At 32.4% G+C, this 23,430-nt stretch overlaps 3 protein-coding genes and 1 pseudogene across 3 annotated transcripts; 1 reads left to right on the forward strand and 3 right to left on the reverse strand.

The window, feature by feature from the left end:
* The first annotated feature begins 267 nt into the window (after positions 1–267).
* LOC110604649 (ras-related protein RABB1b) lies at positions 268–3,347 on the forward strand. The gene is made up of 6 exons (XM_021742908.2): positions 268–464; positions 574–713; positions 1,818–1,900; positions 2,137–2,341; positions 2,464–2,532; positions 3,073–3,347. The coding sequence occupies exons 1-6, from the start codon at positions 419–421 to the stop codon at positions 3,163–3,165; spliced, it is 636 nt and encodes a 211-aa protein (XP_021598600.1). The 5' UTR covers positions 268–418; the 3' UTR covers positions 3,166–3,347.
* A 515-nt stretch (positions 3,348–3,862) lies between these two features.
* On the reverse strand, positions 3,863–9,447 carry LOC110604647 (annotated as a pseudogene).
* Positions 9,448–9,565: 118 nt separating this feature from the next.
* On the reverse strand, positions 9,566–15,793 carry LOC110604646 (pentatricopeptide repeat-containing protein At4g35850, mitochondrial). Its single transcript, XM_021742907.2, has 13 exons — positions 15,639–15,793; positions 15,426–15,561; positions 15,170–15,332; positions 14,138–14,203; positions 13,933–14,030; positions 13,342–13,459; positions 13,049–13,258; positions 12,846–12,922; positions 11,558–11,651; positions 11,004–11,069; positions 10,845–10,922; positions 10,598–10,699; positions 9,566–9,840 (listed from the first exon to the last, which is right to left on the reverse strand). Exons 1-13 carry the CDS (start codon positions 15,664–15,666, stop codon positions 9,739–9,741), a joined length of 1,338 nt encoding a protein of 445 aa, XP_021598599.1. The 5' UTR covers positions 15,667–15,793; the 3' UTR covers positions 9,566–9,738.
* Positions 15,794–18,754: 2,961 nt separating this feature from the next.
* Positions 18,755–23,270, reverse strand: LOC110604480 (E3 ubiquitin-protein ligase RGLG2). Its single transcript, XM_021742656.2, has 12 exons — positions 22,925–23,270; positions 21,777–22,091; positions 21,162–21,246; positions 20,942–21,082; positions 20,745–20,858; positions 20,524–20,621; positions 20,174–20,253; positions 19,995–20,100; positions 19,782–19,909; positions 19,332–19,515; positions 19,143–19,199; positions 18,755–19,040 (listed from the first exon to the last, which is right to left on the reverse strand). The coding sequence occupies exons 2-12, from the start codon at positions 22,077–22,079 to the stop codon at positions 18,960–18,962; spliced, it is 1,377 nt and encodes a 458-aa protein (XP_021598348.1). The 5' UTR covers positions 22,080–22,091; positions 22,925–23,270; the 3' UTR covers positions 18,755–18,959.
* Between the last annotated feature and the right edge of the window lie 160 nt (positions 23,271–23,430).

A 23,430-nucleotide genomic window follows, 5' to 3' on the forward strand; every position in this document is an offset into this window, starting at 1 on the left:
TAGAAAAATGAAAAAATATTAATTAATTTTAATTATTAAATACCATATTATAATTTAAGTGATTTACCTTAAATGACATATTAAAGTGAATCGGAGAGTATAACTTTTTAAATCAACGGAATTTATTAATTTAATTATATGTTTTCAAAATTTAATAAAAATAGGGATAGAGTAATAAAAATGCATTAAAATAAAAAATTAATGCGAATAAATCATAAATAGAGGGGCATTAATAGAAATAAATTAAAGATTAAGTAAGAACACGCAATTCTTCATCTGCTCTAAGCAAAAAGACATGCTATGTCGGTGATTTATACGTCACGCTGCCTCTTCCATTAGAGCCCATTTCATTCCCCTTTCTCTCAGCCCCAATTCCTCTACCTTCTCCTCCTCTCCGACGCATCCTTCTCTTCTCGGAATGTCTTACGATTACCTCTTCAAGTACATAATCATCGGAGACACCGGTCTGTTTGCTTGCTCTTTTTGTGTAATTTTGTTTTCTGAAACCCTGGGGGTTTTGAATTGAGGGTTTGGATTTTTTTTTTCTTTTTCTTTTTATTTTTGGGGTTTCAGGAGTAGGGAAATCATGTCTGCTCTTGCAATTCACGGATAAGAGGTTTCAGCCTGTACATGATCTCACTATCGGTGTTGAGTTCGGTGCTCGCATGGTCACCATCGATGGTCGACCCATCAAGCTTCAGATTTGGGACACTGTATGTTGCCCTTTCCTTTCTCTTACTAAAGCTCTTTTCCTATTTTTCTCCGACCCTTATTTTGTTTCTTTGCAAGTTTTAATTCATTTATTCGTTTTTTTCGGCAATAAGTTAGGAAGCATTTGGGAGCTGAGAATTATTTTCAGGACTGTGGTCAGTTAACTTGGTCAGTAAATTTTAATTAGGTCGCTAGTGTCAAGATTTGTAGACGAAATTTTTATTTGTTGACTAAGAATTTAGGCTATTTTTAATTGTAAAACTACTTTGGAAAATTCTTTACTTGCTCATCTTATCAAACATTTTGATTAATTTCTATTCTATCAAAATCTACCAATGAATTTAGCGAAAGAAAATTACAGTTCTTTAATGTTGTCAATACAAATTGAAGGAAGTTGTGAAAAAAAGAAAAGAAAAGAGAATTATTTTCTTTTTTATTTTATTTTATTTTAGTTAGTCTTAGTCTTAGAGCATGTTTGGTAGACTGTAGTGGAGCATAATTGGATTTAGTAATCAAAATTTCAGTTCATCGATCTATTGGATTTTTATTTGATTCCAATCAACTGGACTCAACCAAACGCACACTTAATATTCAGTGGTTTCTGTCTATTGCTTGGTTAACCTGCAAACTAGATTTTATTTCCAATAAAAAATTGATTAATATTCATGAATTTTCTCTTTAGATAGGCATAAGGGGTCCCATTTTTTGGCTTTGCATGGCATACATTATCTCCTTTGACATTGGCAATTGAGGTGGAAAGTGGACCCATGGCTTAGTGTACATAACCCTTCATCCAGCTATTGAGTACTAAAATATGCAACTCATGTAAGTTCTTGTTTCATTGTTGAAGTTGGTTGGCAAGCTTTTGAGTAATTGGATGTGAGGAAATGAGGAACAACAACTAGTTCTCACTAGTGGCATTGCTATCCATGTAGTGAAATATTGGATGATACTTTATGCATGATGTATATTTTGGTATTACTTGTTGAGAATATGTTCTGTATTCATAATTTATCATACTTGTAGTGTTGTACACTGAATGTTTATCTTTTCTGTTAAACGCTTCTAGTGTATGAATGTGTAGAAAGTTTTCTGTTTGATTTCAGGCTGGCCAAGAATCTTTTAGGTCCATTACTAGATCATACTACAGAGGAGCAGCAGGAGCACTTCTGGTTTACGACATTACAAGGTCAGTTTGTGTCTGCAACTCTGTGCGTGTGCATCTGAACATCCACTTTACTCTGTTACACTAACAAGCTTTGGTCCGACATGGGGTACATGGATAACTGGACTCCTAATTCTATCATTTCTGAAAATTGAATGCACTCATTTTCATGTGCCCTGTGTTAGCCCAGGATCTTTCAATTATTGTGTCATATGAAGCTTATATATTTGTTTCCCGATTAAATGTGGGATGTGATGCAGGAGAGAAACATTTAATCACTTAGCAAGCTGGCTAGAGGATGCTCGGCAGCATGCAAATCCCAACATGACGATCATGCTTGTAGGGAACAAATGTGATCTTGCTCATCGAAGAGCTGTCAGCAAAGAGGAAGGAGAACAGTTTGCTAAGGAAAATGGACTTCTATTCTTGGAGGCTTCTGCAAGGACAGCTCAAAATGTTGAGGAAGTGCGTTTAAATATGCTGCAGATTCTTGTTCTTATGTTCACTTGAACATTCTGAAGTTAAAATGTATTTTAATATTGTACCAACTAATGTACTAACCTCTCTGTGTGTGTGTGTGTGTGTAGGCCTTCATAAGGACTGCAGGAAAGATCCTTCAGAATATCCAGGAAGGCGTGTTTGACGTATCCAATGAGGTAAGCTTTGAGTTCATTTTTTTTCTCCTGCCTGCCTGTGTTGGGGGATGAGGTTTCATTTTATTGTAGGGACAAAATATGGGTTTTGAATCAATATTATTTTTCCTTATTCATTTATTATATCCTATGTGTTCCAAACCTGCCTGGCATTGGCTTCCAAAAGCCAAGGTCCTGAATGGCTTCCAATGTGAAATAGAAACTCTGCCCAAGTGTTTGATAGTCTGAGCATCTTGTAAGTTACAGGTTGTCTTGCATTCATTTGATGGCAGGCCAATGAACTTTTATTTCTTTTTGTTTTGTGTTGATGTGATGATCTGCTGGGTGGAGTTATGGAAGTTTGTGGTTGTGTAATTGGGTTACAGGAGATGAGGATGCTTTTAAACATCATATCCCTGTTCTTCTGGTTGTGAAGCCATAGCTATCATATAAGATGCAACATGAGGAATTGCTTTTTCTACTTTCTGCACTCTTGACCTTGCATTTCTCCTTGCACCAATAATTGATTCTTGTTTTATGACATAATTGTGGCTGTGATTGCAGTCTTCAGGTATCAAGGTTGGATATGGACGCCCCCAGGGCCCATCAGGCGCAAGAGATGGTACTGTTGCACAGAGAGGGGGATGTTGTGGCTAGTTGAAACACAAATATAACCTGTATTGTAATTGATCATTCTCCCCACACATATGAATATATTATGCTTAGAAGTGTTGTATTTGACTTTCTGGTTGACATTTAATGTATAGATCCAACAATCTGTTCTTTGGACAAAATTGAATTTAATTGATAGGGATTCAAGTCTTTTGAGTGCTTGAAAATTTTCCTGTGTCGGCACAATGTTTTTTTATGTTCTGAATCTGTTGTGATTCAATTTTATCTTTTACATATTATCCCATGGAGAAAGTATTGAGGTCAAAATGCCCCCAGAGCGAATGTATAAGTTTGCTCTTGATATATCTAAATTAATGCATAATTTCTAACAGTCATCCAGGCACTAAATTGTGTAATTAAACAAAATAAATCAGCACATAAAATAGCAAACCATTATTCTTTTAAACAACCAAATCTTTAGTAATGAAGTAATCGACAAGTTACAGAGGGTTTAATTGTGATACTAAGCTTGACAAGTCACCTCTTCGAACCCCCTCAAAAAAGGAGGTTCCAAATCCAATCAACCTCTCTCAATTCTAGAAATTGAGGAATGGGATTGCGTCTGATATTAACCCGCTTCACTTGATCTGCCGTTCAATCCATTGACGCAAATAAAACCTTGGCAGTCCGTCCTTAGTTTTTTCAATCCGCCGACTCATATCCTATTTTTTTTTTCTAAAAAAAATAAAAGAAACTTCTTTCAACTATGAAAAAAAAAACATAACACGAAGCACCAAACATTTGAAGATCAGAATCATCATCCACAGATGTGCAACCACCTTAGCTGATCTTTTTGCAAACAGAACAGAGCAATTAGGAATACTACGTGTAAATATAATGCTAACAAATACTTTTGCCCCCTTATTATAAATACTGTGTATCGAGTAGTCACTGAATTACACATTATGGATGTGAAAACTACTTGAATGTTGATCCCAGTAAGATAGCAATCTATAAAACAAAACAAAATAAAAAGAATAAAATAAAAATAGAATCTACAAAACTAAAAATTAAAAATTAAAAAAAAATAAGGCAAGGTGATCATCTGCCCTCTTCCACTAAACTGATATATAAAGTTGACAAGCCCTTCGATTAAATACATAGTATGCTTCCTTAAAAGCTCTTTAGTACATGGATTATCAATGATAATCCCAGTCATGTCCAGAATCCTCAGGTAGAGTGATACAGCATAATCTCTCAGTCCCACAAATGATCAGCAACAACTTTAAATTAGTAACAAAATTGTAAGATGCTCTGTTAATGCATCAAAATATCAAAGAGGACTCGCAGAGAAGTAAAGCAGCCAAAAGTATCCTCATAAGCTCCTTATGCAAACATATCTCACAACCTCAAAACCAATTACTATAAACCACCAAATACCTGCATGGGGCAACACAAAGTCAGTCAGCGGAAAATAAGGTAATATGAAGTTGAGGGCTGTAAAAAATGGCTCGCTCACCCCAGCTAGAATGTCTTTGGAGAGTTGAGATTTGCTTTCTTCCACTTTATCTCCAACTGGTTTTATCTGTGGGAATTGACGAGTAACCTTTGGTGCTTGCTCACTAACAGAGAGTTGACCTCCTGACTCCTGTTGGATCTTCTATTTCTGCAGAAGCAGTAATGCAGAAACAGATATAAGTTGTGGCACAAACCAAAATCAACAAGTCTATCTCTGGCATATAAGTGGTATTAAAAACCATAAAATTGTTGTATTTACCTTTCTTAATCGTTCTGCTATAAAATTCAAAGCACGAGATTGATCCACTTTATTGAGATAGAAATCACGCTCCTTCTTTGCAGCAGAAATTTCTAGAGCTAATTTCTGCTCCCGTACAGCACGCTTGTAAGCTGCAATAAAAACACTTGGACTAAGACATATGGTGAACTATTAGGAACAATAATGATGTAGAAAAAGGGAAATGTCTTCTATTACCGATTTCTTCTGTAAGATCATCCCACTTGAATTTACTTAAGTAATTGATATTCCAAAGATCATAATATAATTGTGACCTCTTCCTGCCACCTAAACAAGAGAAGCATAACTATAAAGAAAACAGAACACAGGGAAGCAAAAAAATTGCAGATCTAAGAACTAAAAGAACTTCATATTTTGTAACTTCATACTCTACCATAGGACATCAAGAGAAGTATGAACTTTTGCTAAAAATCCATAAAATACTTGAGCAAACCCAATTCTTTGTTTGGACTCAACACAAACAACAGAAGTGAAAGTGAAAAGGGAAGCCGCAATCCATGTAAAGAACAGGACTTTGAGGCCAAGTAGCTAGGTTAAAAGGGGAACTTAGAAGCATTTTTTTTCATGCAGTTTTTCTCTATTGAAAGCCTCATTTCTACTCTGCTCTTAAATCTAAATAAATTAGAACAACATAGAGCTTATACATGCTTTACATGCAAAATTTTGCTTCAAAAAGGAATCATGATTAATTACCTACCTATTTGTTCTCCATTTAACATATTAGCAACCCTTTTGGCAACACTCTTGTTGGTAAATTCAACCCACCTGCAGTTTACAGACAAGAAGAATCAGTTGATGACCACAATAGTGATATAATGCAATCTTTCTGGATGAAACAAACAGTAATTCCGTGATGACATGTTAAAGGTGTTTAGCATAACTTCGGCAATATATTTTCTTAAACATACCCTTCAGAGAATTGTTGACCTCGAAATCCACCAGCTCTTTTGCGATTCACTCAAGCAGTTGGATCTGTGGAGTAAATTAATGCAATCTCTTAATTGAATAACCATTTGCTGTCACATAAATTGAGGAGGTTTGCTAACAAGTCAAATAAGAAGAACATTGAAAAATGAAATTGAAGGGAAATCAATTGATCACCTTCAGGTGCAAGGTAGATCCTCTGTATTTCTCCATATTGGGAAAGAATTTGACGAAGCTTCACATGATCCATGTGGGGAGGAATACGACTCAAGTAGCAAACACCACGCTTGTTAGCCTTAGCAGCTTCCTTTAGTAAGCGCTCTTTCTTCTTCTTTTTAAGCCTATTGACCATTTCATCAATGAATTTTGGATTCTCTTCTTCTGCAGGATTTGTTCTAATGACCTCTTGCTGTCGGTTGCCTTCCGCAGTTTCAAAATTTTCACCTTCAGCTGCTGGATACATCTCCCGTGGAAAATCCTCAGAATTAACATCTTCCTCTTTATCCTCAGCGTTATCCTTTAATAATAACTTTTTTCTTTTCTTTTGTCCTTTCTTTTCCTTCTCACCATCAGATATTTTACCACCTTCCTCACTCATAGCAGCTTCTTCTAACAATTTCTCATTTATTTTCTTTTTCCCACTTTCAATGCTTGTATCACCAGATTGTAAATTCCCTCCTGCTTCATCCTGTGTTTTTACACTTTCCTTTTTCTTTTTATTTTTCTTACTGATAGCCCTCTCCATGCTGGTCATTTTTGGACACCCTTCATTCTGAGAACTCAATTCATCATTCTTATATTCTTCCTCAACCATTCTGCCTCATGGAATAAAGTGAAGAATACACTCTAATGAGCAGAGAAGGATATACAGGCAAGTAATTAAAGTAATCAAACAATTAAATATTGTCCGAATATTTTAAATAGAAAACAGGCCTTTAAAAAAGAGAGTTCATTTATAAACTAAGAAAAAAAGAGAGTAATTCTAGGGTTTTTTGTTCAATATAGAGGCGTGAGTTACACTTCTCCTATACTACTAAATGAAAATGTGATAATTAATAAAATCTCTTAAAAACATTTGTAAATGCCCAGAATTTAACCTATATTTCCCAATTCAGTCCATTCCCAACCAAAGAAACTGACCATAACCAAACTCAGTGCACATAGCTGACAACCAAATTCAGTGGACATAGCTGACCATTGTAATCAAATTAGCAACAGCAACAATATTAATAGTGCAACGTACACACAGATGGGTATTCAACAGGAAAATCCCCCAAAATTATCAGTATTTCAGCTGAAATATAACAGTTTGAATACCCTTAATCGACAAAATGCAGTTTCATCAATGGCTAATTGCAGTTACTGCAATTTCCGCTTCTTCCTGAACTCAAGTCACAGGCCAAATAAAAATAATTGATATAATAATAAGTAATAACCACGCTTCTCGCTTAAAATCCATATATAGAAATGCCATGAGAGCCGAATTCCATCAAAACAAAGAGCTTTAAATCAATGAAACAAGTAACAGACACATGTATGAATGAGTTTATAGATACATAAAGCTGAAAACTAATTTGATGCGGTTTAAGAAAAGCAAAATACCGAAAGATCACTGACAGTGGAGACCGGCGATAACTGAACGGAAGCTGTCCGGTTTCCGTTTCGGCTCCGGTAAGGATATAAAAAAGTGGGCTCTTTTGTTGCAGTGTGGCCTCCGTTTCCGAACCAATACCCAGTTTTTAACTTGGGGATAATTACAAAAACCTACCAAAACAGAGAATTTCCAAAGTAAAATTTTATATTTTAATTTATAATAAAAAAGTTTTATATTTTCATATTGATAATAAATATTATTATTTAGTTCTTAAATCTCTCGATTTTAAAAAGTTTACCATCTAATCTCTCAATTAATTTTATTATTTAATTTTTATAATTTTAAAAAATTTATTAAATAATGTTTTAAGTTTTTAAAAAATTATTAATTAATTTTTTATATTAAAAATATTTTAAATTTGTTTATAATTTTTTATGATTAAAATTAACGAAAAAAATTATAATATTTTACTGAATTTTTTAAAATTGAATAATTAATTAATGAATTTTTTAACTAAATAATAATTCTTCTCTAATTATTATAAGTGAATTACACTTTTTAATATTTAGTGAAATTTATATTTCTAAATTTAACTTTTTTTAAGTTTTAAATTAATAAAATAAATTTTTATTTAAATTTTATATTTTAATTAAAATTAATTTTTATATTTTTTAAATTAATCTCTAAATATTTTAAGTTTTGAATTAATAAATAAATTCTTATTTAAACTCTATATTTTTAATTAAAATTAATTTTTATGTATTTTAAATTAATCTCTAAATATTATAATTAATAATAAGGGGTTATAATTACAAATTAATTTTTTTTATTTATTGAATTTTAATATCTCATATATTAAAAATAATAAAAAAATAAATAAATAATATGATATCTTTTCTTTATCCTAATTAAATTAAAAAATCATAAAAAAGAGAAATTAGATGAGAAATAATTTTTTAATTTCAATTTATATTGATGTTGTGCTAAGCTTTTTTTTACTTAATTTAATTTTATTAATTTATTTCTACATATAAGATATTAAAATTACAAAAATATAAATATTTATTTATAAATAACTATAATATTTATAGACTAATTTATAAGAATAATAAGAATAAATTATAAATAGGAGAATATTTTATTATAAAATAAAATTTTATAATTAAATTCATAAATATATGAATTAAATTATATTTTATAAAATTTAAAAATTAAAATATAATTTATTCTAATTAAAAATTATTTTTAATTAACTTTTAAATACCACATCATTATTTATTAACGGTGTTAATTTCCTATCACAAATTAAAGTAATATTTTGTAATTATTCTTTTAATTTAATATAAGGTAAAATACTATTAAATTCCACTAATTTATGAAATTAACCATTTCATCTTTATTTTTTAAAAATAATAATTTTTTAAAATAATATCAAAATTATATTCTTCAATTTATTTAATTAATTCATATAACTTTATTATTTACTTATAATTACCTTATATTAATAAGCAAAAATATATTTATTAATTTTATTAATAAATTTTAAAAAAAATATAGAGTTAAATTTTATAAATAAAAAATATTTCAGTTAAATTTTTTTAAAAATAATTAATAAATTGACAAAACACCTATTAATATTAATAAATTAACTCATTGCAATTGTGTCTAATTTTAAAACTAAGTTTGAAGAGTATGTCTACTTAATACAATAAGACTAAGTTTATAATGTAATTCATATGGCACCTACACTATTTAATAAACCATAGTTAACTAATAAAACAAAGGTTATTTTTATAATTTCAACTTAAAATCAATTAACATCTTTTACCCCTAAATTCTCAAAAATTTATTCTTTTACCTTCGTCCCCATCCCATGTGGTCTAATGCAAGGACCCGATATGGTGCATTCTTCTTCTTCTTCTTCTACTTTGAATTGTGAGCCTTCCTGTTCTTGTTACTACGGCAGTAATCTCTCAAAGTTGCATTACTTTGAGGCATACATCGACCCCTATGTATCCGAAAATAAGCTATACATGAATATCAAAGAGGTAGAGAAATTGAGAGGCTTTCTAGACTTTGTTCGTATTATAAGAAAAAAATTCAAATAAAGCTGGGGCAAGAAAATTCGAGTTTTTCTCTTTTTAAGGGAAAGAAGATTCAATTATTTAATTAATGGAATAGCATCAATCAACCGACTATGGAACATCAAAATCTCTTTGAAGTTATATTTGAACTTCAAAGGTCTTTGCTTTGATACAACAAAATTATGTTCTGTATCAAAGAATTACTGCCGGCCGGCTGCGCCACCTCCATATCTCGGACGAATGTTGTCGTAGGTACGAGACACTAATAACAGTCGTGGATCATCTTCAGGTATCTCGCGTCCCTGCAACACAAGAACCACTCCATACATGACAAACATCAAGAAATCCAATAATATGTAATTTGCTGCACTCATAAGGCAGGTTACATAAACGTTTAATATTTGTCATCATTCTTCCCGAATTGCGGATAGAGAAACAATATTGGAAAGAATATAAACAAGAAACCATTCGCATAGGGCATGAAAACTTGGGCGAGGGTTTATAATTTTGGAAACCGGCAAATTTGACTCCTGGGCACATGCTCAATCCCCATTGCCAGTACCCAACTCTATGTTAACCCCAGATACCTTAAGATATCTTTATTTCTTTGCAAACAAAACCAAAATAGGAAAAATTAAATATGCTCATTTCACTCATCAATTGTTACAAACAATAGAATTCAAATAAATTCAACAATTTTAAAATTTCTTCCAAACACATTAATTTTCTTACACGACCACTTAAATTGAATTATTTTAATAGAATTAAATTGAGTTCTAGCATAAGAAACGCTCTAAATGAAATATGTAAACTCCAATTACCATAGGGTCCCCTCAGAATTGAATTCATCAACTTAAGCACTCACCTTGGCTATCACGTGTATGATGCATTATACAACACAGGAAGGCATAAATTAATTTTCAAAATAAATAACTTTACCTTCTTTTACTGAAAAAATTTACATTGATATTTTAAACCATTGAAATCAGAGAGAAAAGAGAAACATAAATAATAAATCAGGGTAAATCACATAATGACCATGGAGGCAGGAAGACTCACTTTTAGACCCTTGTAGTATGCTTCCACGGCTGGAAATGATGGGGTTATTTTACGAGCTTGCATCAGGTCCCATATAAAATTAGCAGTTGTATATCCACCAGTCTGCAAAGAAACATTAAAATTGTATGGTGTCAGTCGAACCAGAATTTCAATCTTAACGTGACTTAGAATAAATAGATCAATAGAAACCCACAACTCAAAGCAGGAATATCATTTTGTATAGAGCATGTACTGTCGATTTTCTCACCTTTTCACCAGCTGCTACAAGGAGGAGCTCGCTTCCTTGTTTTGGACTCAAGAAAAAGTTTCTAGAATTCATATTTACCTGCATTTTCCAAGCAGCAATATGATGAGTATATAGATCACAACATCAAAAAGATAATAAAGAATCATAACCCAACCATACCAGTGTGTCTTGAGCAAGTTGCATTCCCTTGGGAGTATACCCTACCATGGCTCCTTCTACAAGCGTCTACAACCACGGAAGTTCACACAGTTTTAGGGTTTGCAATATCACCATCATCATCTCAATTGCAAAGTAATAACCAAAAAGCAGTTAGAATGGGCCTAAGAGCCAAGAGTACCCACATTACTTACACAAGTTCAGGTGAAATCCCAAACAATTTATATTACCCAGAATCATAATGCATACCTCCTTTCAAAGAACAGATGAATTGGGGGGAAAAGAAAAAGAAAAAAGAGAGAGAGAGTAATGAAGAGAACTTAGATGGAAAGTATTTGTGAATAAGGGAACTACCACCTGCACTCAGGAATACAACAAATAAACCTTTTCCAGCAACAAAATTATATGTAATTTCAGATAAAGAGTCGTCTCCAATATTACTGCGAGATCAATCCTCAAATTCCTCCAGAACACAAAAATGACAGTATTCTAATGCAATAATAAATTTCATTATGGGAGATTAATATGCTTTTCTCACATCACAGATCATAACTTACTGTGTATAGCTCAACCATGGGAGGCTTCCCAGAATTCATGTAGTCTTCAAAAGTTCTAAGACCACTATCAATGTCTCCAGAACGTAGATAGCACCTGGACCAAAAAAGGAAGCATAAATCAATGTGAAATATTGTTAATAAGTTGAAATGTAAAACTGATAGATCAATTTTTCCATGCAGATAAAAGACTAGCCTAGGACTAACAGTTCTATTCCAAACAACGGATGACTTAGAACACAAGAACCACAATGATTAGACAAACAAGAATCACCAGCTTGTCATCAACAAAATATTTTATCTTTCTTGTATGTCCCATATGAACTGACAAGTCAAACTGTCAATCAAAACAAAGCAAATTTTAGCTGAAGCCTCATTCTTTACTGTCTATTCTTGTCCTCCATGTCACATTCTGGGACGTATTATGGCAGACTAATGCAAATCCACATTAATTTGAATTAAAGATGGCCACATCAAAATCACCTCAGCCAACTTCATCTAATTCAGCTCAGCTGGTTCTATAACGACCATTAGAAAATCCCATAATTCATAGTATGCGTATTTGTTTTCCCTCTTGCCAGTTTTTTCTTTTTTTGGATATGTTCCTTACTAGACAACATTACTTGGTTAACCCACATCCATACTTTCTGCCTCTATTTAACTCTCCCAAATATACACATATTACTAGCAAAATATGCAGCCCAATCTTTCTTCATATATGTTTAATTCAACAAAATAAAATAAAATTCTATTGCCATGACACACTACCTTATTAAGTCCTTGGTTGTCCTCTTCTAAAATCAGTAAAATCTGCTCAATCAATCTTGTAGAACCTATATTGAACTTTTTGTAGGAAAATAGGAATCAAAATGTATAACCTATCAACTCACAAGAACTCTCTGCAATTGTCTCCAAAAAGTAATGCAAATGCAAATCCAGGTATTGCACCCACAGATTGCATCAAAATCCCCACTGTCACAAAAACTATATAGAGAAAAGAAAAAGGAACAATAATATGTGCATAACACAAAGGCACAGATGACAAAGTCAATCACCAATTGCTGACAATAGTTTAATAGGTTCCCTACTATACATATTTGAGCAGAAAAGCCAATAACTAAACAAAACGCAACTTCTAATCCCAAAGCAAGGAAATGCATGAACCCATTATCAGTTTTGATTCCACAAATTTTTTCAATAATCCATCAAACATCTACATTTTGGATCACTCATGTATATTGCTGAACTAAGATATTGACCACAAAAATGACAGTTATAAATAATAATCTACCTCATTGTTTGCATCACAATGAACACATCTGGAGACTTTCCATCCTTCTTGAGCATTTCTAATATCGTTTCCATTGCCTACCACAGCCAAGACACAAACAAATTAGGGGGAAAAAAAAACTAAGTTACTGAAGCTGGTAGCAGAAGGTTCACTTAGTAATGGAAATGGAAAGTCAAGATATGGCTAGAGATGTGGGATAATACCTCAACATTCTTAAGTTCTGCACAAGCATGAAGTGCAACATGATAAACAGTTAGTTGTCTATTCAAAAATCCTCCACGCCTATGAACATAATCAGCAGTAGGTAAACTGTACAATTCCTCTTCAGAAACACCCATCATCACATTTTCAGCATTGTAACGTGTTGGGTCAACTGATGACCATCCCTTTGACCGCTCAACAAACTCAATTATCTTTTAAGAAAACAAAGACAGCAGAAAAGCTTAGAACTAGAGAGTGCATAAAATTATCAAAGAGGAGAAAGAAAAATAGTTACTTTGGTGGCTGTATCATCTGATACTGGAATCTTGTTAATATGTGCAGTGATCAGTCCCGCATAGCAGAACTTGTTCAAGTCAGCACCAGCTGCAGTCATATCCCGAACAATTGCATACCTATAACATTGCAGTGCAGGTCATGTCCAGTAATCATGTTGCATGTGCTCATCAACAAAACAATTTATAGCAAGAAAAAATTTGAAAAGCTAAATAGTTATGCACCAAACCAACTATTGGCCCAAGAAATGGTCCCGGAGTTCAATGGTAACTTAGATCTTAAGCTGTATGTGAACAGATAATTGACTGTTTGATTAACATCCATTGACAGCACCGATGCTTTCATATCAAAAAAAATTAGCACTCAATTATTTCTAATTCAAGAATTATCTCAAATCACTTCATTAGGAAAGATGCACACGTAAAAAAGTTTAAAAAATTAAATTCAAACCTACAGAGATACAGATGCCAACATTTCTGCTTGAACCACAAAAAGAAGATAATTATACCATGAAATTGGTCTTTAGAAGAGGAATTTGAACATACTCATTAAAATAGAAAACGGACAGAAGCCAAAGAAAGAAATAACATACACTCGTTCTAGTCGACCAGCTGCTGCACATGCATTAAGTAGGCATACATAGGTTTGTCCATTTGGCTTCACTTCATATTTCTTCATTTCTTCCAAAATCTACAAATCAAAGGGGAAACAATTTTGAAGTAAATGTTTTAGCATAGAGATCGCTAGTTATGCATCTAAAGTATACATCAAGACTCAAAATCATTGCAATTACATACCTGCACTGCCTGGTCAGAATTCCTGCACTTCCCACAGGTTGAGATTAAAAAGTTGTATAAGGTTACCTGTAACATAATGCAAATCCACAACAATTACAATAAAAGAACAGATTCATCTGCTAAACTACTGTTTCAAATTGATATCTTCATTGGCCTAACAGGTAAAGTTTCAATTAGCAAGCTTCAATTAGATATAAAATGGCGGCAACTGCTCCCCCATTAATTAACTTAGTTTCTCTCGCTGACCGTGTAAAATTTCCCTGTATAATCATAGTTCATGCAAGCTTGACCTCCCACTAAATTACCAACTCTGCCCCATAAAATCACAGACACCCATTCAATCAAATAGTTTTAACTTTTCAACACACAAAAACATGTGTGTGCCTTCCTCCCACTTACAATTTTTTCTGGATTCACCACTGGATACATATATGTTAAATCACACCCTTGAACACATACCACAGACAACCTTCAGAAAAAAGATATCCAGAAACTGAAAGAGATCTGAAAACAAAGCCCCTGTTGGCTCTGCACAGTCAATCCCACAACTAAATTCATTAAGAAATATTTTCATGAAGCACAATGAAGTTCCACAGGCAAAATTGTAAGGAGTCCCAGAATTCCGAGCAGTTCATGTCCCAAAATACCAAGTTCATGTCTTTGGCCCACAATATCAAAGAATGTACTTTTGCACCTCACACTCGCCACAAAACCACTGTTATAAACCAAAACTGCTTGGCTCCAGAATGGAATTAAGAAATCTATAATATCTCAAGCAAGAAACTACAGAGAGAGAATTTTCTTTTTTTTAATCACTGAATTTCTCATTAACAAACAGAATATCAGTCTAGGAAACAAAGATTGGGTTTTCTAAAAATTAGGAATAAGATAGCTAACGTAGGGGACTCATTATTCGAATCTATACAGCTGAAAGAACCTAAGCCTTCAAAGATGAAAAGAAGCAAAATGCCAACAAACCCAGCAGCAACAAGGATGCGAAATTCCAATAAATAATCAGAAACAAAGCCATACATCAGGAACCAAACCCATAGCTTTCATTTGGTCTCTGAAGAAAAAGGTGTCCTGCAAGCGAGCGCCTTTCATGGTCCCAACTATCAAAGAATGGAATGTATCCCGAGTAGGCTGCACTCCGTCAATCATCATATCATCGTACACATCCCTCAATAGAAAATACCTATTATGCGCATCAATGAACTTATTTACACACTTGCTGACATGAAGAGCGAGAGACTGAAGAGCCGTATATAAGGGAGAAAAAAGGAGGAACCTGCGCTGAGCAGTGAGAGAGCTAACAACAGTATTGTACTCTGAAACATTATTGGCGTAGTTCCTCTTGGCGTAGTCTTCGGAGGAGACAGAGAAATAGCGGCGACCCAACTCCCGAAGCAGTGGCCGCCGGTGACCTGAACGATAAAACGTGTGGATTTCTTTATGTGATAATTTATCTGACTGAATAAGCAAATCAAGAGAAAGAGAGTACCAAAAAGCGATTGAATTAGGAATTTCATTGTTGAAGACCGGAGTGAGAGTAGGGTTTAGAGCAGAGTTTCTCTGGTTTTCAAGCTCGCAAATTCTCTTGCTGCCTCTGAAGTCTGAACTGAAATTTGCATGAAAACACACCGTTTTAACCGTTAAGGTGGAACGCATCGTTTGGATGTAAGGAACGTTGGGCCTTGGGCCTCAGGTTAAATAAATGGCTTTGGATTAATCTCCATTTTTCATTTTTGAAAGAAATATTTATCGACGCCCAGTTTTTTTTTTTTAGAAAATAATATAAATTATCATACTCTATTCATTTTAGGGGAGAGTATAAATCCATTTGAACCGAAAAATTGAACTAAATCGGTCAATTTCGGTGTAATAATTCACTTAATTAAAATATTTAGTTTGATTTAATTAGTATTTTTCAATTTATTCGATTTTCAATTCGATTCAATTTAAACATATTAAATAACCGACAAACAGAATAATTAATTTTATTCATATTTTTAAACTTATTTTTATCATGTAAAACACTAATTTTATATATATACTTAAATTTTATATAAATTTATATGAATTTTTTAAATATTATCTTTATGTATTCAAACAATATTTATTGATAAATTTATGAAAAATATTTATTAAATTATTATATTAAAATTAAAAATAAAAAATTAAAAAAATTATAAATTTCGGTTTAAAATAACCAAATCTAATCAATTTGATTTTTATCGATTCGATTCGATTCAATTATATTTTTATAATCAATTTTTTCAATTTTCAGTATAGCGAAATTCATTTCATAATTTTTATTTATTTTATTTTTTATATATATTAAAAAAATATAATTTTTTATTAATTTTTTAATTATAATTTTTTAAAATATATTAAATTTTATTAAATATAAACAAATATTTTAAAAATTTTTTAAAAAATAAAATAAAATCATAATAATCATTTATATATTATTATAATTGAAAAAAAGTGAATAATAATTTTAAAATAATAAAAAAAATTATAAAACATATAAATATTTAATAACAATTTTTAAAATAGTAAGTTAAAATGCCACTGTTATTTTTTGATTAATTATTATCTACTACTAAAATATTTAGTATTATTAAATAGAGTTCAAAGTGAAACTCTTCTTTTCTTAATATAGTAGAATATTTATTTCAATTTATAAACTCTAAAAATCTGAGAGATTTTATGTTTTATTCTATAATCCTTAATTTTTATTTAAAAAAAATTCTAAAAATAAATTTATATATTTATTTATAATATTATAAACTTATAAGTTGAACGTATAAATTAAAAAACTAAATTATTTACTTTTTTGGTACTTATAAATTTTTTTGAAGGTCGTTGATGCTTATAATTATTGAATATGCCAGTGTTTTAATTAAACAAATTACTATATTATATTTATTTAATTTTAAAATTTCATCACAATTTACTATATAGCAACAAAATTTTAACACTGATCTTCTTCTGAAAAATTTGGTCTCATCTCCTTTAGCCACCTGATTGTCCGTAATTGAAAGGATCACTCAAGCAATTGACTCCTGTAACAATATTTATTTTTTATATGCTTCTCTCTACTTTGTTCATTTGAACTTTCGGATTTTTCACCTTCCCTTTGGGCAAAATTTCCATGGATATTCCAATTCAGGGGCTTCTCCTCCTCCAACTTATATTGTTTATACTCTGAAATTTTATTGTCACTTAAAAATTAACTAAGTAACTATGAGAGATTAAATTTTTCATCGTATTTCTCCAAAATGAATAATTAAAACTTTGTACAACGGTGAAGCATCTCTTCCGGAGTCATTTTTTCAAATGCTTTCACTGGCCTACAATCCAATCTTTATTTAGAAAATTTGCTTTGAAGTGGAGTTTTTTTTTAGCTCTTAGTTCCTTTTTAGGACTGAGCAGTATTCGGTTCAAACTGAAAAAATCGATCGAATTGAATTAATTTTAAAATTCAGTTCGGTTTTTTATTCAATTCGGTTCAGTTCGGTTTTTTATTCAATTCGGTTCAGTTCTTAATTTTAAAAATTTCGGTTCGGTTCGATTTTGATCGAAAAAAATTAAAAAAACCGAACCGAACCGATTAGTGATAATAATATATTATTTTTAATAATATAGAGAAATTAAAATATTTTAATTAAATTTTAAAATATTAAAAATAAAGTGTAAAAAATAAAAAAAAAATTAAAAATCAAAATTAATCAAACCGAATCGAATCGAATCAGACCAATTCAGTTTGATTTTTATAAATACTAAAATTTTGATTTTCGATTTATTCAGTTTGGTTCAATTTTGAACCGAACAAACGGAATGGTCACCCCTATTCCTTTTTACTGTTAGCTACTATTAATGAGTTGTTAGGCTGATTGAAAGGCAAATCGAAAGTCCAACACCCTATTTGAAAGATACAATGAGTCGTTCAAACCTTATTCGAACCATTAAAATAGAATAGAGTGCAAATCGAAAGTCCAACACCCTATTTGAAAGGCATGTGTTATTTTTTAATAATTGATAAGTGATATGTAGAGTTTTTTTAATTAAATTAAATTGTATTTATTATAAATCTTATGGTTATTTTATTAATTTTAATTATTTATAATTATTTTTATTTAATTAGAAATAAAAATAGACAATTTAAATTATTATTACTAATATTTATTCATAATAAATATTTTAAAATTATTATTGCAAACATAAATTTAATGTATTTATACTATACAGTATTACTTTTTATATTTAGATTTTCAACAAGTGTTTAGTTATGTTTGATATTTAAAAATAATATATCAACCCATATTAGAAACTTTTATATATTTATGTGAAATTTAAAGTTAATCCAAATTTTTTTAAAAAAAATCTCTGAACATTATTTTAAAAGATAATAATATTTCAGACTTAAGTTGACAATAAGTGCGTTTAACTTTTTGAAAGATAAAAGATTCAACAACTCAATGCTCTCTCAGCTACCTTTGAAAAAAAACAAAAAAAACTTGACAACGCAGCAAAATCTGTCATATCAAGAGTGGTTTGACATGGCTTCAAGAGAAAGGAAGATGACTGATGTCTTGCATAGCTAGCTCCATATGAAGAAGAAACAGTGAATGAGCACTGAGAAAATTCTATGCAATAAGATTATGTACACAGCATTGATTTGAATCCTTGAATAAGATCATATATTACAACCGAAGCTAATACCAGAAGAACCAATATTTACATAAAGAATTACAAAGAATATTAAAGATGTTTTTCATATAACAAAGAAGAGTAATCGTTTGCACCACTGCGTAGTTTAGTAGAGCTTTATTCTCATTTGAATTGCTCTACGGCAGATAGGACATAACTCAAGGCTTTCTCCACATTCGCAGCATGTCTAACAAACAAGACAAATTCGTAAATGAAATTCACATCAATACCCAAACATCTCTTTGAAAGCTAAACTACAAGATGAAAGAAAATATTCAAGGAAATCTACCTGATGGCCGCAACCGAAGGCCATGTCCTTCGCATTCGTGAGGCAAATGGGGCAAACCTATGCAATAACCACACAAGTGAATACTTCCTCATAACCAGGAAAGTAGAAACAATGATGACCATCGTATCTTTTCATGACCATGTCCGAAAATATGTGAACTTGGAAAATCTGAACTTGAAAGTAAATCACCTGATTATCATAAGTTGAACTTGGAGCAGGTGGAGCTGAGCTGGCAGGTGGGCTATCAACTGGATAAGAAGGAACACTTGGTTTAGAACCACTAGTTCGGGAAGGTTTAGAGTTGCTGATAGATGCTGCACCATATAGAGGTGGAGGGAGAGGAACCCTCTCAGGAACATTCCCCTCTTGACGACTGTCGACAAAAATATTGTGTCAAATGTCTATGCAAGTGTTGGAAACTTTGAAAAATGGACTGTTGAAATGATCACACAATACTAGTCACATGCATATACTCTCAATTGCAATATTGCAATATTAGAGAAAGAGACCCAAGAAATTTCCACCTAGACCATGCGATCGAACCACGTAAATTTCTTATATCTCTTTCTATTGAGAGTGCATGCATTCTAGTATTGCATGTTTATTTCAATATGGACCACAAGAAGAAGAAACCATTACCCCAATACATTAAGCTCTATTGTTGCCTTGTATTGAGAAGGAATTTCCATTAGAGCAGCAAGGGCAAATTCTGTCTCCTTTCGGGATGAGTCCACATGCTTTGACATGATTTCTGTGAAATTTACAAACTAGAGAAAGAAATGATTGTTAACGATCTCATCAATGAAAAATGTGTACAAATTTATGCAGTAACTTCTAAAAGAAAACACTCACCTGGAAATTATCGAACTCTCGTGCAGGGATGTTGTCATCAAATTCCTTCACTGTGTCCCAAGGTCCATCTCCAACCCCAACTAATACAATGGACAAGGGAAGTTTGCTGTAACAAAATACACATATTTAGAAAACAACATAGGTGGAAGAGAGAGTAAGTGGAGGAGAAAAGAACTTACCTCGCCTCTACAATGGCGTCAACAGTCCTCTGCTCCTGGGGACTTAGCTTGCCACGCTCTGTATCAACACTTCGAGTAACCTGAGACAACCACAAAGAATCATTAAATCCTTGAAAAACACCAAAAGGTATCTCAAAGAACTCCGTATATAATTTCCCAAAATAATCCATTGCATAGCAATAATATTACCTAGAATGATAATATTTTTTAACATTCTATGATTCCTTTCACATACACGTTAATATGAGTCCAATTTTTCAGTCTTGGGACCATACATTTACCCACAGTAGCATTTCTGCCCTCTTAATTTTCTGAACCAAAGATTAAACCAATGGAAAAAGGCATTATACCTGCCCATCTGCAATTATCAATAAAACATGGTACTGGCCACCACTCTGCTCAACAATGGTTGATGCCATTTCAATTACAGGTGCAAAAGATGTCGGTCCTACCAGGAAATGATAATAAACATAAGCTTATAATAAGCTGTGTTAACAGCATCAATTAATACTTGTGATAAAAAATATTTTAAAAAGAAAAGAAAGAAATCCCTAACAATTGAAATATAAACCTGCAAGTCGAAGATTGGGCACAATTTCTCTGTAACGACTCAAAACTTCTTCAAATCCATTACAGAATCTTTCATCTGGATAGAAGCAGAAAACATCCTGATCATGTGTAGATGCTGCCAACATAAGAAGTCACACTTGTTACCTCACATTTTTCTCAATCAAACTCTTATAGCCAGGCAAGTTTTCATAAACATACCATCCCCAAATCCAAAACAGGGAATCAAGTTATCCTCATCAAATGCAGCTAAAGTTTTCCCAATAATGGATATTGCTTGTTCATAGGGATTTAAACCATCTCCAATGTGATGCAAGCTCCGTCTGTTAAATGATTTTGCACCTATTCATCAAACTACATTTAGAAGTATGTCCAAAATGACTCATAAGATGCACATCAAATATGGGAGATAGAGTTTAACCTGTCCACTCATTACTTTTTGTGAAATCAATACCAACAATAAGATTAGAAGACTCAAGGCCAGCGCGTGCAAGGGCATCAGTCACCTGCAAAGAATATAATTGCTCGGATTAGCTCTAAATCCCTATAACAAGCATAATGATGAGTACCTACTCAATAGAAAATGCATAACCATGGATATAAATCCACAAAACAAAACCAAATGACCCACATAACATCTAAAGTCTATGAATCAGTGATGATTCCCTCATGAGAAATTTTTCAATACAACCATTGTATTGATGTGGTGGTTTCATGTAAATTCCTGGTCAATATATGACCGTTGCATGTAAATCCGTTGCATTGGATAATTTTTCCTCATTGTACAAAAAACCATACTTCTAATAACTCAGGCTGAAACCAAAAGAACACCCATAATAACAAGTAAATTTGGTGGCCAGTTTCCTCAAACAGGCAAGGCTCCCCCCAAAGCCGTGCAAATTGTTAATGGCGACGAGCATATTTTAATATTTTAACCACTATAAGAAAAAAAGGATCATCATCAAAGCTCCACGATCTTATTTCTCATCTGAAATATAACCTCAGTAAAAATATAAACTTCTGCATGTTATGTTACCTGGTCTAAGGACTTGTAATCATCAGCAATTCTTGAATACTTCCTATCAAGCTGCCTTCTAACATTGTTAGAGTTCTGAGCGGAGGAATATTGTTGAGGGGACTCAAATGACTGCTGAGGTGCGTAGTTATAGCTATAACTTTCTTGACGACGATATTGCTGGGGGGCGTGGTTGTAGCTGTAACTTTCTTGATCAAATATGGATTGAGAATAGCCAGGATATGAACCCCCCCGCGACGATGAATTTGAACGTAAAGAAGAATTGGTTCTCCAACTTCCCTCCCTTGAACTCTTGCCACCCATCAACTCAATTATCTACAGAAATTTGATACTTACTTTTCTTCCCTGATAGAAATAATAGAAAACCAAAGCTTGCGAAGAAATAAAAGAAAAATGGCAGAGCACGAGACAGATAATAAGGTTTCCTCCTAATACAACAGGACAACTAGAGGAACAACTTCAACTATTCTTTATTCAAACCAACAGGAAGGAAACTTATCAGCAGAAGACCTCAAAATTCAACTGAAAGATATTATATAAGCAAGCAGATGAAGAATGAAGAACCCGAAATTCAAATCACTATATATATATATATATATATAATGGGTGAGATTCAAATGGTTAAGCAGTAAAAAGAGACCCAGTAAGAAAAAGGAAGAAACAAGGTGAGTTCTTAGCCAAATACAATTACCTAACAGACGGCTCAATGGACTCTCTCACGTAACTACGTCTTCCTAGTTCCCACCACCTTAGAGAGACGGGTCTTATCAGCTAAGCTTTAATTTCTTGAAGAAAACCACGCTAATAAACTCGAATTATAGGTAAAAAAGACTCCAATTTTGGCAGAATATTTGATGCCTGATTGCAGCCCAAGGGGGTTGCTTCGATGAAGGAAAACATACAGACAATTTTGTTAGCAAAACGGCAGGAAAGGGGGCAAAAAAAGGTCAAAGAAGAAAACTGGGTGCCCAATCCGAACGCCAAAATAGATAAGTAAGCGACAAATCTAGCAAAATCAGTGGCAAAACAGGGAGAGAAAACTTAAATCCAAGTAAGCAACCGCTTTGCTTGAGACTAAACTAATACTCCAATACATTACTGAAGAAATTGAAGAACACCCAGAAAATAAATAAGAAATGAGGGGTTACCAGGATGCGAAAGCCCCTGGTAGCATCGTCTGAAAATGGAGAGATTCTTGAATAGTGGAAGAGGAAGTGGATCTGATGCTGCTAAGTGCTATATATGCTTTAAGCTTTTTGAAAATTGAATCAAGAATACAAAATCTGCAAGTAAAAGAAAGTGAAAATGCTTTCTTTTTTTTCTTCTAGATTAGCTTTTTCAATAATTGATTTGGCTTTTGGTCTGGGGATGAAGTTTCCTGCTAATCCAATCATAGCAATTTTTATTATTATTATTTCTGGATGCTTGCTTTCAATGGAATCGAAGTAACTGTTATTGAGTGCCAGTTGCACTGGATATGCACGAGAGAGACCAGACAATGGACGTGGGATTGGATATGCACTATTTGCTCTTTAATATCATTGTTAAAAAATTATTTTTAATCATGAAATATCTGTGAATTATAAAAATATTAAAAAAATAATGATTTATAATCTTTAATGAAATTCGTTAGTTAATACATTAATTTTAAAAA

The sequence above is a fragment of the Manihot esculenta genome, chromosome 17 (genome assembly GCF_001659605.2).
Source record: "Manihot esculenta cultivar AM560-2 chromosome 17, M.esculenta_v8, whole genome shotgun sequence".
Taxonomy (NCBI): domain Eukaryota; kingdom Viridiplantae; phylum Streptophyta; class Magnoliopsida; order Malpighiales; family Euphorbiaceae; genus Manihot; species Manihot esculenta.